Source organism: Octopus sinensis, linkage group LG13 (assembly GCF_006345805.1).
Source record: "Octopus sinensis linkage group LG13, ASM634580v1, whole genome shotgun sequence".
Taxonomy (NCBI): domain Eukaryota; kingdom Metazoa; phylum Mollusca; class Cephalopoda; order Octopoda; family Octopodidae; genus Octopus; species Octopus sinensis.
Genome location: NC_043009.1, coordinates 13,424,961 through 13,439,560, shown reverse-complemented (window position 1 = coordinate 13,439,560; position 14,600 = coordinate 13,424,961). Strand labels below are relative to the sequence as shown.

Genomic DNA, 14,600 nt, shown 5'->3' with positions numbered 1-14,600 from the left:
ACACGTCGTATTGTTGGGCAATCTGAGAAAAATCGCCGAAAATCTTCAAATTCCTCTTGCTACTACTAATAGAATTATAGGGCAATTCAAAAGTCAAGGAAAAGAAGCGTAGCTGTTTGAAGAAAAATGTCAACATTGGTTTGTTTTTTCAAGGGAGAAAATGACTATTTTATTTGTAATCTTTATGATCTTAAACAAAGGGCTGGAAAAAAAACTTTGAGTTTTAGTATCATATATATATATATATATATATATATATATATATATATATATATAACAATTTAGGAGTGACCCTAACAGGTCATTCGTCCACCAGAAAGAGCAGCCATAACTCACACCGCCAAGTAGTAGTAATTCAGAAATTAGGTGAAAATTTAAAAACATTTACCCTAATTCATCTTTTAGACGTTGCAACGTTTCTGTGTCATTAATGATTAAATTAGCTTAATTAAAATAAAATTAAGCCAATCTACCATAGGTTACACTTCATCAGTAAAAGACCTGGGAGAGACAAATATACACGAGGCGTCTGTATCGATGCCTACGGGATATCTGACTTAAAATTTTCAAGACTGACGCATTCGCGCCAAACTTATCAGCAGTAAATATAAACTGCCGATTCAATCTCAGAATTAATCAGAAAATTATCAATTAGTCAATTTAGGGTAGCAAAAAATTCAATAGAAATTTATCGCTACCAGCGGCCTGGTGGAAAAGAGAAGGTAGTCAACGACTACATATATAAATATAACAATTTAGGTAGCGATAAATTTCTATTGAATTTTTTGCTACCCTAAATTGACTAATTGATAATTTTCTGATTAATTCTGAGATTGAATCGGCAGTTTATATTTACTGCTGATAAGTTTGGCGCGAATGCGTCAGTCTTGAAAATTTTAAGTCAGATATCCGTAGGCATCGATACAGACGCCTCGTGTATATTTGTCTCTCCCAGGTCTTTTACTGATGAAGTGTAACCTATGGTAGATTGGCTAATTTTATTTTAATTAAGCTAATTTAATCATTAATGACACAGAAACGTTGCAACGTCTAAAAGATGAATTAGGGTAAATGTTTTTAAATTTTCACCTAATTTCTGAATTACTACTACTTGGCGGTGTGAGTTATGGCTGCTCTTTCTGGTGGACGAATGACCTGTTAGGGTCACTCCTAAATTGTTATATTTATATATGTAGTCGTTGACTACCTTCTCTTTTCCACCAGGCCGCTGGTAGCGATAAATTTCTATTGAATTTTTTGCTACCCTAAATTGACTAATTGATAATTTTCTGATTAATTCTGAGATTGAATCGGCAGTTTATATTTACTGCTGATAAGTTTGGCGCGAATGCGTCAGTCTTGAAAATTTTAAGTCAGATATCCCGTAGGCATCGATACAGACGCCTCGTGTATATTGTCTCTCCAGGTCTTTTACTGATGAAGTGTAACCTATGGTAGATTGGCTTAATTTTATTTTAATTAAGCTAATTTAATCATTAATGACACAGAAACGTTGCAACGTCTAAAAGATGAATTAGGGTAAATGTTTTTAAATTTTCACCTAATTTCTGAATTACTACTACTTGGCGGTGTGAGTTATGGCTGCTCTTTCTGGTGGACGAATGACCTGTTAGGGTCACTCCTAAATTGTTTATTTTATATATGTAGTCGTTGACTACCTTCTCTTTTCCACCAGGCCGCTGGTAGCGATAAATTTCTATTGAATTTTTTGCTACCCTAAATTGACTATATATATATATATATATATATAAATATTACTAAATCTCAAAGTTTTTTTCCAGCCTTTTGTTTACGGAATGGAATATAGGAAATCAGGGTTATATATGTTTCATAGCAAGTGGAAGCTCAGAAATGGTAAAGTCCATGTCTGGTGTATACCGCCGGTTACTGTGTGACACATTCTGATTGAATTTTTATGTCGATATGTATCTCCTTGGGACAATGTAGCCTTTAATCTAAACAAGATATTCTTGGCCTGAAGAGTAGTGTGCAGTGTACACCTCACTTGCATTTTACCACTTCAGAGGTTCCACTCACTATATAACATATGTACCTCGGATTTTCCATACTCCATTCCGTAAGTTTTGTATTCTTTTTCGCACACTCGGCAAACCTGGTAGACCACCGATGGACAAAAACAGAACGTTTTTTCAACGCATCGTTCTTCGATAAAAGAAAACAATCCGCAATCTTCCGTCTCCTATTGATCCTGAAAGGTGTATTTTTATATTCACTACGGATTGCTGGCAGTTAACGTTCTTCCTACACCTCGATCCCTGGATCTGACATTTATATATATATACATATATATATATATATATATATATATGTGTGTGTGTGTGTGTGTGTGTGTGTGTGTGTGTGTGTGTGTGTGTGTGATAGATATTTTATTATAATATGCAAACATGTACATGAGTACGCACATACTTATGTTTATATACTCTATATCACCCCCACGCCTCGTTTCCATCAAACAATATTCCAGTGCTGAACTGGCTGAGTCGTTAAATCGTCGGACATAATGCTTGCTCTTAGATGTTCGGCCGACTCTATGTGCTATGAGTTCCAAATCCTACTGATGTCAACTTTGAAAATCATCACTTGGGGGCGGTAAAAATGTGCCAATTCAAGGTGGGTTGACAGAATGTCGAACTATAGGACTTGCGGTATTTGTTCCTGCTATTTTCATTCCTAATTAAAGTCCCTCTACGAGTTTGGGCGGGTACCTTAAATCGTGACTCAGTTTAACGTTACCACGTAGCATTTGGTCACCTTTAACAGTGTCCACTTTCTTACATGCAGTCTGGCCAGACTTCTCTGTAACAGGTCATGGGCACTACCTTCTGCAAAAAGGTCATAGGCACTGCCTTTCCTTCCGAGCAAATGATAAATAAACTCACGCTCGGGCTCTTCACCGTGATCGGCACTCGAAACTACTGGCTTATGGTTTGATCAATCTTTCTCACATTATGTTGGTGATGGAATCGTTTGTGTCTAAATTATACCCTATCAACTATTTGTGCCCTACGTTTCAATTCTTTCAATAACCTACATGCTACGTAGGTAATGTAACCCTGCTTACGTACAATGCCTTCTACATCCGATCGTTGTCCATTTGCAACCTAGACACGTCATGTCAAACATACTTTAATTTTCTAAACAGAGACTGCATGCTAATATCATTGATTGCCAGACACTACTGATGATGAAAGACGTTGATCAGCTGACGATGCCAGACGGAATCTATTCTATTTAATCAAGAAGTTTCAAAGATCATACGGCCGATGAACTTTGAAACGAATCATACAAATTTACTAAATTATAACCGTAATTGATAATGAATACAAAAATTGTTAATGAATACTAAAGAAATTGAAAGTTGAAATCGTCTGAAAATTGTTCGAACATTTTCGCCAGTATAACAGAAGATGAGATATGGAACTTGGATAACTTAAAGACAGTTATTCTAAGATATTCTGTGCTTTTAAGAACTTGTCGGCGGCAGCATAGTCTTGCGTATCAATCATTTGAAAGAAAAAAATGTATAAAATGAGCTGAGGAAGGGTACGTATGTAGACCATATTTAATGAAGGATCTAATGAATGGATATTAATGATACAGGATGTCAAGAAGCAGTCAATTTCATCGACCCCTATATCCGAATAGCGTTGTACGTGTCAGATTCTGAGAAAATTGGAATTTAAGTTCTACCTCGCTGGAATTCTAGCTCAGATCTTACAAAGTGGAGCCGCCGTGTCCTGCATATAAACATATCTTTCATGCGGCAATTTATGCGAAACGATGTTATTTTCTCTATTCCACGTATTCCTTTCCTTTCTTCCTAAACCGACCTTTTTAATTGTCTCTATTTTCTTTTTATCTCTTCCTTTTCTCTTTCTACCTTCGCTACTTTTGTTACTTGTTCTGCTTCTAATTATTTTCTCCCTTCCTCTGTTGAAAGTGCTTTAATCATTACGACTAATGCCTTAACCAAAAGCTCTCGTCTTTTTACCTACGCATGGTGTGGCATAAGTCGTGATGATTGCAACAGAAAGGGTCGATGAAGTTGTGATAGCTGAATGATGCTGTAGATATTTCTGAGAGAGCAGTCAAATGTTAAACATCCGCTTCGCTGTAAGCCTTTTGGGCTAAAATTATGCCTGTTCTCCTCTCTCTTTAACAGAACCCCTAGCAAAACTTTACTGATTGTTCTGCTGTTCTAGCTGAGTCTTATTCTTGGTAATAAGTAATATCACTGATTAGGTCCCCTCTTTTGGCCACTAATTCGCCTGCCGTATCTTCTGACAAGTAACTGTTCATGCCTTGATAAACTTTGGCTTTACATATTTCAGGGCTGTTATCCGTTTCTGAGGAGTCCCCATCTTCGAGCATACGCACAGCTTCTTTGAATTCTTTCTGGAGACCTGGAATAGACCCAAGTTCATCGTTGTTGTTGTTCTTGTTGGAATCGTCAAAGATGTTGCTGTCATAACGAAGTTTATGAGTGTACAGGTATCTGCATTACACATACTTTTGATGACATCATCTACATCTGTGAGGAACAGGCCTGTTTTGGTCTCAATGGCAGTAGCAGTGTGTTTGTTTCAGTTATGATTTTGAGGATTTCATAAACAACCTTGCTATTGCCCTTCTTTATCCCAGCTTACACGATCTTGCAGTGGTCTGCTATCCATTCCTCTTTGGCTTCCCTCATTTATTCCACTGGTGCGGGTATCAGCAGTGATCACTATTTGATGCAGATGAAAATGAGGTTCAAACTGAAAAGGAAACATAAGAAGAGAGCCACACGTATTAGGTTTGGTGCACACAAACAGAGATATTTCCAGCAGTGTTTGAGATCAAAGTTTTTGTTGGAAGCACTCCGTCGGTTACGACGACGAGGGTTCCGGTTGATCTGAATCAACGGAACAGCCTGCTCGTGAAATTAACGTGTAAGTGGCTGAGCACTCCACAGACACGTGTACCCTTAACGTAGTTCTCGGGGATATTCAGCATGACACAGAGAGTGACAAGGCCGGCCCTTTGAAATACAGGTACAACAGAAACAGGAAGTAAGAGTGAGAGAGAGAGAGAGAGAGAGAGAGAGAGTTGTGGTGAAAGAGTACAACAGGGATCACCACCATCCCCTGCCGGAGCCTCGTGGAGCTTTAGGTGTTTTCGCTCAATAAACACTCACAACGCCCGGTCTGGAAATTGAAACCGCGATCCTATGACCGCGAGTCCGCTGCCCTAACCACTGGGCCATTGCGTCGCCACTGAGATCAAAGTAGGTGGTAGGTTTGCAGTCCTTAACCTCTGGAAGATGATGATATAAACTCCTTGACCGACAACACCAAAGAAGTACTTCAGGAAATGACTCAAGAAGTGAATCATGGTTCATTGATGTTATCTTGGACCTATTTGATTTATGACGGGACTCGAGGAACCGAGCTAACGAGTCAGGAGGCAAGTCAGTAACACAATTCTGTGAATATGAAGGTTAGGGGGGAAATCATATAGTAGAACAACCTGAATGATTTCATTAACTCCAAATATTACATAAATTCTCATAATCGATGTTAAGTTCCGAACGATTGCCAGTGATTTCCGAACCTAAAAGTAAATACAAATAGATTGAACTGTGGGGAGTGTGTAGCTTATGTAGTCTGTTATATTACATCCTATACAGCTAACTTTTGCATATCAGAGAGCGTAGTATATTCTCAATTGTATGCAAGTATTATGCATCTGGAAAAATTGATCTCTAGTCACACCTAATTACTCAATAGGGTTTCTAAATATCTTAGATTACCTTCACGTGAATTGCATGTAGATTGTTTCATTGGGTATATCAGTGGGAAATATCTAGAATTAATGCTTAACATTTTTGACGTAACTCAGAATTCTGTATAACTTTTTCAAACTCACAGTCGCTACTACATGCAATACCGATTTCATTTAATTAAACGAAAACCTCCACTTAATGTGCGAAATTCTGGTAATCGGTGGTGCTTACAATTTTCTCAAGGCAAAAATCTTAAATTTGAAATAGCCTTAATTTTGCATATATATTTTTTTCTTTTTTAGCTGATTACTGGTGTTTCTGTTAATTCTGCTGTTGTTACTACAATTGTTGTTATTGTCGCCTTCGCCCTAAAGTAGGAACGAAAAAATTGACAAGGATTCTCACAAGGACCATTAACTCAATATTAACAAGAACACTCAGAGAGCGCAAACCTCCGTCAATGCAAAACCAACGTCCTCTCAACGATTAGTCAGTGCTGATTTTTAAAATGAGAATATCTGAAATAAACTTCACTGCTCTCTGAAGCGAGAATACTAAAAGTAAATCCGACCACTCTCAAAAATTAAGAAAAAGACACAGGAAAAATAATCCAGAATCCTTGTCCGATACTGGATCGATCCGAAAATCTAATCGTTGCCAAACATTCCTGAAAGTTACCTCTGAATCTACCAACTAGTTCTTGAGATATCCAGAGATATTTTGTCCACGGACAAACAAACAAACAAACAACACTAAAAACAATACATATGCCTTCGCTAACGTAGAGGTGATAATCTGATGAAACTTTTTAAAATTTGTTTAGTCCAATCACTTTTAACAGCAGTAATCCATTCAGGAATGTGGTAGCAAAACTTAAATATAAGCTTACGGAACAGTTAAGAATTCAGTATTGAAACAATGTACATAGTATACTGACTGCCATGAGACAAGGCAAAAATATTCGACTACTTTGATGGTTGTCCCGATTCTAATCTGCGGGCTAAGGGAACGATCGATACTTTTATAGAGATAACACTGTGTATTACTGAAAATAGATCCAATATCCAGACATACAGTGGTGAGTGTGAATTTCAGAAAAAATGTTCTTATAATCGATGGATCCTACAGCACCATCATACTTATAATTATGATGTCATCATCATCGGTACCATCAGCAGCAGTAATGGCAGCAACAGTAGCGTCGACAGTATCAGGAGCAACAGCAGCAGCAGCGGTAGAAGTGGTGGAGATGGCGGTTGCCGCAGTTGACATGTCAGCAACAACAACATTGATCATCAAAACCATGAATTAATCACTGGATTCGTTGAGAAGGCATTTCCGTGATGCATTCCGAAATTTACAGATCTTGATTTAAGATTTCTCTACATACAGGCGCATATAAACACACAAGTGTATATATATACTCTTTTACTCTTTTACTTGTTTCAGTCATTTGACTGCGGCCATGCTGGAGCACCGCTTTTAATCGGAACAATTCGACCCCGGGACTTATTCTTTTGTAAGCCCAGTACTTATTCTATCGGTCTCTTTTGCCGAACCGCTATGTAACGGGACATAAACACACCAGCATCGGTTGTCAAGCAATGCTAGGGAGACAAACACAGACACACACACACGCATATATACATATACATATATACGACGGGCTTCTTTCAGTTTCCGTCTACCAAATCCACTCACAAGGCTTTGGTCGGCCCGAGGCTATAGTAGAAGACACTTGCCCAAGATGCCAGGCAGTGGGACTGAACCCGGAACAATGTGGTTGTTAAACAAGCTACTTACCACACAGCCACTCTCTCTCTCTCTCTCTCTCTCTATATATATATATATATATATATATATATATAGATAGATAGATAGATAGATAGATAGATAGATAGATAGATAGATAGATAGATAGATAGAGAGATAGATAGATAGATATAGATATAGACATATATATATACACAGGACCCCCAAACTGGGGCACCGCCTTGAATCTAATTGATCCCAGTACTTATATGAAAACATATATATATATATATGTGTGTCTGTGTGTGTGAATGTGTGTGTGTGTGTGTGTGTGTGCATGGGCGCGCCTCTGTGTACGTGTTTGACGGCATCTCCGCTAAAAGCTGATGTTGGTGTGCTTACGTTCCAGTAACCTAGCGGTTCGGCAAAAGAGACGATAGAATAAGTACTAGACTTCAGAAATAAGTATTCGTGTCGATTTGTTCGACTAAAACACTTCAAAGCATTGCACTAGCTTGGCCGCAGTCAAATGATTGCAACAAACAAAAGACAAGAATAAAAGTACGTATGCACACACACACGTGCGCACACACGCACTCACATACACACGCAGGTATGTATGTTTGTGTGTCGGTGGGTGAGTGTCAGTTTGCGCGCGTTTGAATATAAATATATAAAATATATGTACTCTGAAATAGATACATACATTTTAATCCTTTTTTATCCTTTTCCTTGTTTCAATCATTAGACAGTGTCCCTGCTCAGTATCACAACTCCGGTCTCTTTCCTGATACTTTCGTCTCCATATTCTAATATTCCTTAATACTCCCACATACTATAAGCATATGGACTCCCACGTTTATGTCAAATCCCCGCCCCCCATATTTCACAACCACCAAACGGTCCATCTCCTATTCTCAACTTACTTCAATGTCACAGAACCTGTAGCGACAAGCAGGACTTCGAGACCCAGTCCCAACTAATGGCTCCTCCATTTCACACGAGTTTACTCCACCATTACATTCCTATTTCTTTACTGCCCACAAGGGGCTACACACAGAGGGGACAAACAAGGGCAGACAAACGGATTAAGTCGATTATATCGACCCCAGTGTGTAACTGGTACTTAACTTATCGACCCCGAAAGGTTGAAAGGCAAAGTCGATCACGGCGGAATTTGAACTCAGAACGTAACGACAAACGAAATAGCTATTTCTTTACTACCCACAAGTAGCTAAACACAGAGGGGACAAACAAGGACAGACAAACGGATTAAGTCAATTACATCAACCCAAGTGTGTAACTGGTACTTAATTTATCGACTCCGAAAGGATGAAAGGCAAAGTCGACCTCGGTGGAATTTGAACTCAGAACGTAACGGCAGACGAAATACGGCTACGCATTTCGACCGGCGTACTAACGTTTCTGCCAGATCGCCACCACTATATTCCCTGCTGCTCTAACCCACGCTCGGTTTGTCCACCTTGCATCAGTGCTCTCTCCGTATCCGTCGAACCCTTATCCATTTCCCTTTACCCATCACCCATCATCAACCCACACTACACCTCCAACGCACTATCTTAAGCTTATTCTGCGCACTTCAATCCGTACACCAGCTCCTATCTTTCCCCCATCATTTCCTTCTAATGCATCCACAGCCTACACAACTTACAGGACCGTAGTTCTTCCCCTTCTTCTGGCACTCAAATAGGAACCTTTACTTCCTCTTGCACAGGGTGCCGCAACTGACCACTATTCTTTAACACCACCCTCTTTAATGTTACCTTTCTGTTAGCTACTTATGACGTTATATCATATAACGTTTTTTTAAACAATATTAATAGCGTTCTGTCAATCGCTATACAAATTCATCATTTTTTGCTAAAATGTCTTATTGACGAGTCCCGTTTTTTCACTTTCCCGAAGAGAAGATTGCATTGTTTATACCATTTATTCTTTTGAATAGTATCAGTGGAATTTTCGAAACATGTGTCGAAAGTAAAAATATTTGATTTACACCTGCGTTAAACTCCATTTATTTATTTATTCATATATATATATATATATGAATACATGAATACATACATATATACATGTTTGTGTGTGTGCATGTGTGTGTGTGTTTGTGTGTATGTGTGTATGTGATATACTCAATCCTAATGTTATGTTATTTACCAACGTTGCCATGTATCGACTGAGTTCAAATATCCAGCATTTCTGATGAACGCTTCAACTTATAGCCAATTGTCTACCTTCAAAATTGTGATTAATAGACACTAATGATTTTATGCCTGATGTTTCATACGACTTGTAGACTTACTGTTTCTTTGCATATATAAAACTTTATTGTTCAACGTATCCTTCCTGTTTGAAAGCGTTACGTCCCGAATCGAAAGATATTTGGCTACTTCTAACATACCTTGCGTCCACATATTTTGTTTTTACTCAGCGTGTTCATATCAGCCATTCTGTCATTTTGAGTACTACAAAAGAAATGTTTCAAACGAGATTGGACTGAATTTGGTGCATGTCTACAGCACTGCTGTTCGTGTGGTTGATTTGCTTTTAATATTTTGGTGTGTCAAGCACTGGTGCCTACAAACCTAAAGTTAGATTTGACCGCTGTGAACATCTAGCACGGGCACAGATCAGTCTCACTGGCAGCATATGGGCACACACAATTTCTAAATGTGTAGTACAGTAACTTATTGAATCACCTTGCACATGTACCTGCATTTAATTATTAATTTTATTCTTTTAGATGCGCTAGTATTACAAATGGAAAACTACTATTAACCACATATTCTCTGCTCTACAAGACTACATTGTCAATGCTTTGATCTTACTTTATTCTTTATTGTCATACCATTTCTATGCTCATGCACTAGAAATAAATCTGATCTTACGAACATTTGTTTCATGTTATAGACTAACCAGTTTTAATAGGCGTGACATAGAGGTAAACAATAGAACAATTCAATCTATATGAAAGCATGTTCTGAAATAGCTGCCATATTGCACTGGAATATACACTAGTCTAGTCTCTAGAATTCTCTCTTCGTCCCACCTGTGCTGTATGTATTATTTTCCGTACGTAGTAATTTGAATCAGTGATTACAATAAAAAGATTATAATGTCGAACCATATAATTTCGATTTCATGCTTCCTTTGTTGTGATTATTATTCACCTCTCATTTGTTCGATGGCTCCGATTCTAATATGTTGCGGTTTTCCTGATTAATCTTTGAAAGCCTTATAATGAAGACATGCGTAGTGCACATCTTTATTAGATGCAACGTGTTTAAGATGTAACGTGTTTAAGATGTAACGTGTTATAACCAAAGTTGAAACTTGAAACTTGTATTAAAAGAGCAGCCAATCAAATTTTAAGCTACCATATCATATGACACTGGACGATTCAATCTGATCCCTTACACACAAAATACGGGGTGATCACTACCCTACACCACTGCCGTATACTAGATCTCGATATGCACGTATGTATGTATATGTGCATGCGCATATGTATACCTACCTATCTCTCACCATATATATATATATTAAGGCGGCGAGCTGGTAGAAACGTTAGCACGCCGGGCGAGATTCGTAGCCGTATTTCGTCTGTCGTTACGTTCCGAGTTCAAATTCCGCCGAGGTCAACTTTGCCTTTCATCCTTTCGGGGTCGATAAATTAAGTACCAGTTACGCACTGGGGTCGATGTAGTCGACTTAATCCCTTTGTCTGTCCTTGTTTGTCCCCTCTGTGTTTAGCCCCTTGTGGGTAGTAAAGAAATATATATATATATATATATATATATATATATATATATATATAGAGAGAGAGAGAGAGAGAGAGAGTGAGAGAGTAGACCGACAAGGAATAGTTAGCAATTATTGCAAGAAGTAGTATACAGCAAATAAAAGAAGCTGAAAATGCACTCAAAGTGTAAAAGATTTTTTTTGTATTAATGAAAATTATAATATATGAGAAACGAGAATCTGTGTCGCAGAGTTGTATCTGGCCGTTGTCCAAATTTCGTTCGTTTTTTTTTATTGAGAGAATGTGATTGAGTTCCCAATCAGAAAACATACTGATTGATTCGCTGAGAATGCTCACGTGGTGAAGTAATGAAATTTTTGTATCAGATTTTTATGCTATTGCTGTGTATTCAGGTCAAGTGATAACCGCATCTGAAGCCGACATCAAAGGGTTAGTCCAGTAAATATGTCGTGTGAAACTCAGAACAATAGCGGAGAACGGTGTGTCATGCTTAAATGCTTGACTGCTTTAACCTGATGATTGTGTGAAGTGGTTGTATGAGCAGGTATTTTCTTATTGAGCCAATGCATAGTGACATTTTTGTGTCACATATACAACTTTCGTGAATGATTCACATTTTTTGCAGCCTTGCGAAAGTGGACAATTCTTATAATAAGGCAACTGGAAAAGAAAGGTTATTTTTAATGTATTTAGAGTACATAACGGTTATTTATAACTGCAGTTAAATACTGCTGAAAAATCACAAGTGAATAAGAAAATATCTATTTTACTACATTTTTACAAAATCTATTTAAATATGCTGTGTTTACACGTAAATATATAGTGTGACGGAAAAAGAAATGTGTGTTTGCGTGTGCGTGCGCATGTGTTAAATTAAACAAAGTAACACACACATACACATGCACACAAAGTTATATTGATACAGCTAAAGCTGCGAGTTATTGAAAATAGACACGCACTACCTAAAGATAAAATACCAACTATATATCCTATCTGCGGATTGTATTAAGCCAACAGAAGTTTACAATAATTTCGTACCATCATGAGTTGTACTAGAAAGCGACAAATAAGATGTATAATTTAACTGCATCAAAACAGGAAGCCAATAACATTAGGAGTACATTTAAAATCAACTTACAATGCAATCAGAGATTTACGAGCGTGCTGAAACTCATTAAGATCAAAATTTTATGAGAAATCAGCCACTAGATGAAAATGATGATACTAAATCCTGTATGCAATGTACCGTGCATTTCAGGCATAAATTGGAATAACCGCGAATACTTTTAAAGCTTGATACTCCAATAGTATTGAGAATAAATGCTATGATGCCTATTCAGAAATGCAATGATACTATTTGTTTGAAGTATATTTGTTTTCCGAAAGGCTTTTGAGAGGCCAAACCACCGTTAAAATGCTTTATTGTTACAGAAGCAAATATCAAACAATCTACATATTAGTCATCGTCTAGTATGTACGACTGAAATCCCAACATTTTGATTCTACTTAACTTGAACTTGAACAAGACAAAAATTTCTTTGTGCAAAGAAGTGCAAACATCCATCACCCAAACTTATTTCGGAGCCAGTAAATTTCAAAATGCAACCTGCATACAACTTACCACTTTTCGTATTTTTTTTGTATTCAAACTTTAATTAATCGTTTAAACAAATTGCATACGAAAAGCGTTTATTCACCAAATTATATCACACCATATTTCTATCGTCTTTTGCCATCGTTCTACCAGAAGCCCAATTCCACATTTATTCCATTTGGCTGTATTTTGAGGAAAAATCTTCTGACACCCGTTTCCAACCTCATTCACACTGATGAATCCCTGTCCGTGCAGGAAATGTGCCATGGCTCGACAAAAATAATAATCTAATGGTGCAAGGACTGGGCTATAGATAGGTTGAGGCATCACTTCCAACTTCTTAAATTCTAGAAGTTTGCACTTGGTCACATTGGCAGTGTCTGCTGGAACATTCTCATGTTGTAAGAGTGCGCATCTTCCATTGACTAGTCTTAAGTAGCAGGCTTTCAAAGCATCGTATACTTGCTGCTGCTGTTGAGTCCAAATATAAGCGTTTACTGCATGAATATCTGGGACAAATCGAAGTGCAATGCATCCTCGAAATTCCGCCTTCAGTTCAAACCATCCTTTCTTTTTGGTAAGGTACTGAAGCCTGGCGGAAGACAAGTCAGAGATCTCTCCTATAAGGATTTTGAAATTAGATCCATTTTCCTTCTCCAGTAACAATTCGACGTCGAAAACGGGCATCCCGAGGATTTTCCAGCAGTTGTTTGCAAATGCTCACATGTCGTTGAGCCTGGTCATTGGCCCGTTCACGAAGGACTTCTAGATAACGTCTGTCCAAAAGAGCAAGCTTATGGAGGTGATGGTGCTTCGTAAAGACGATGATGGACGAATGTTTGTGTTAGGCTCTTGTTCAATCATTTCAAGCACGGCCTCATCTTCTCGAAAAGAATATCTACATGACATCGGTTTGTCTCCTGCTGTCACATTCATTGAAACGTCTGACCCAATTTTGCTTCACACGTTCGTTGACAATTCCTGGGCCTTCCATGTCATTAATTTATTTTGCTGCTACTCTTTAGGATCGGTCCCTTTTCATTCCAAAAGTAGCGTAAAACGGCTCTAATTGCAATGTTTTCACCACTCATCCTCGAAGCTGTAAAACAAAGAATAAGCAATTAATGCTTATATATTACATTTGAAAATAAAAAACAAACAATTAAGCACTGATTGGAAAACTAGTTGTATCAAATTACTGATATAAAATGGCAATACAATCCGAAAGAATTTTTGACCCAACATGGTACTACCGGTGCATTAATTAGAAATATATTTGACGCATAAAAATCAATCTGAAATTTAAAGAAACCGTTTATTTCTACTGAAATACAGTAATCTGTCTTTATGCGTGTGATGTTACGCACGTAGTATCATAGAAATCCACTCAGGAAACCGAACCCCAATTTTCTTCTTGTTACAGACGTATAGGAAACTTGTGATGTCGTATAATTTAAGTACTTCAAATTCATGCCTCAAATGGACGGATTTGCTTGTGTGTACTTTTCTTTGTATAAGTTTTGCAAGTTTATCACAATTTCTCCTTTTTACATCTAATCGTTAACAATTGCAAATGTATATGCTTATTCTTAGATTAAGCTTTTTGATTAGTTTATAATTATAATATTGTTTATTCAATGTCTATAACTTCTAAACAAACTTCCTTA

General features: G+C 37.6%; 1 protein-coding gene across 1 annotated transcript; it reads right to left on the bottom strand.

The window, feature by feature from the left end:
* Positions 1–13,032: 13,032 nt before the first annotated feature.
* On the bottom strand, positions 13,033–13,620 carry LOC115218577. The gene has a single exon (XM_029788468.1). It carries the CDS (start codon positions 13,618–13,620, stop codon positions 13,033–13,035), a length of 588 nt encoding a protein of 195 aa, XP_029644328.1.
* Positions 13,621–14,600: the final 980 nt, after the last annotated feature.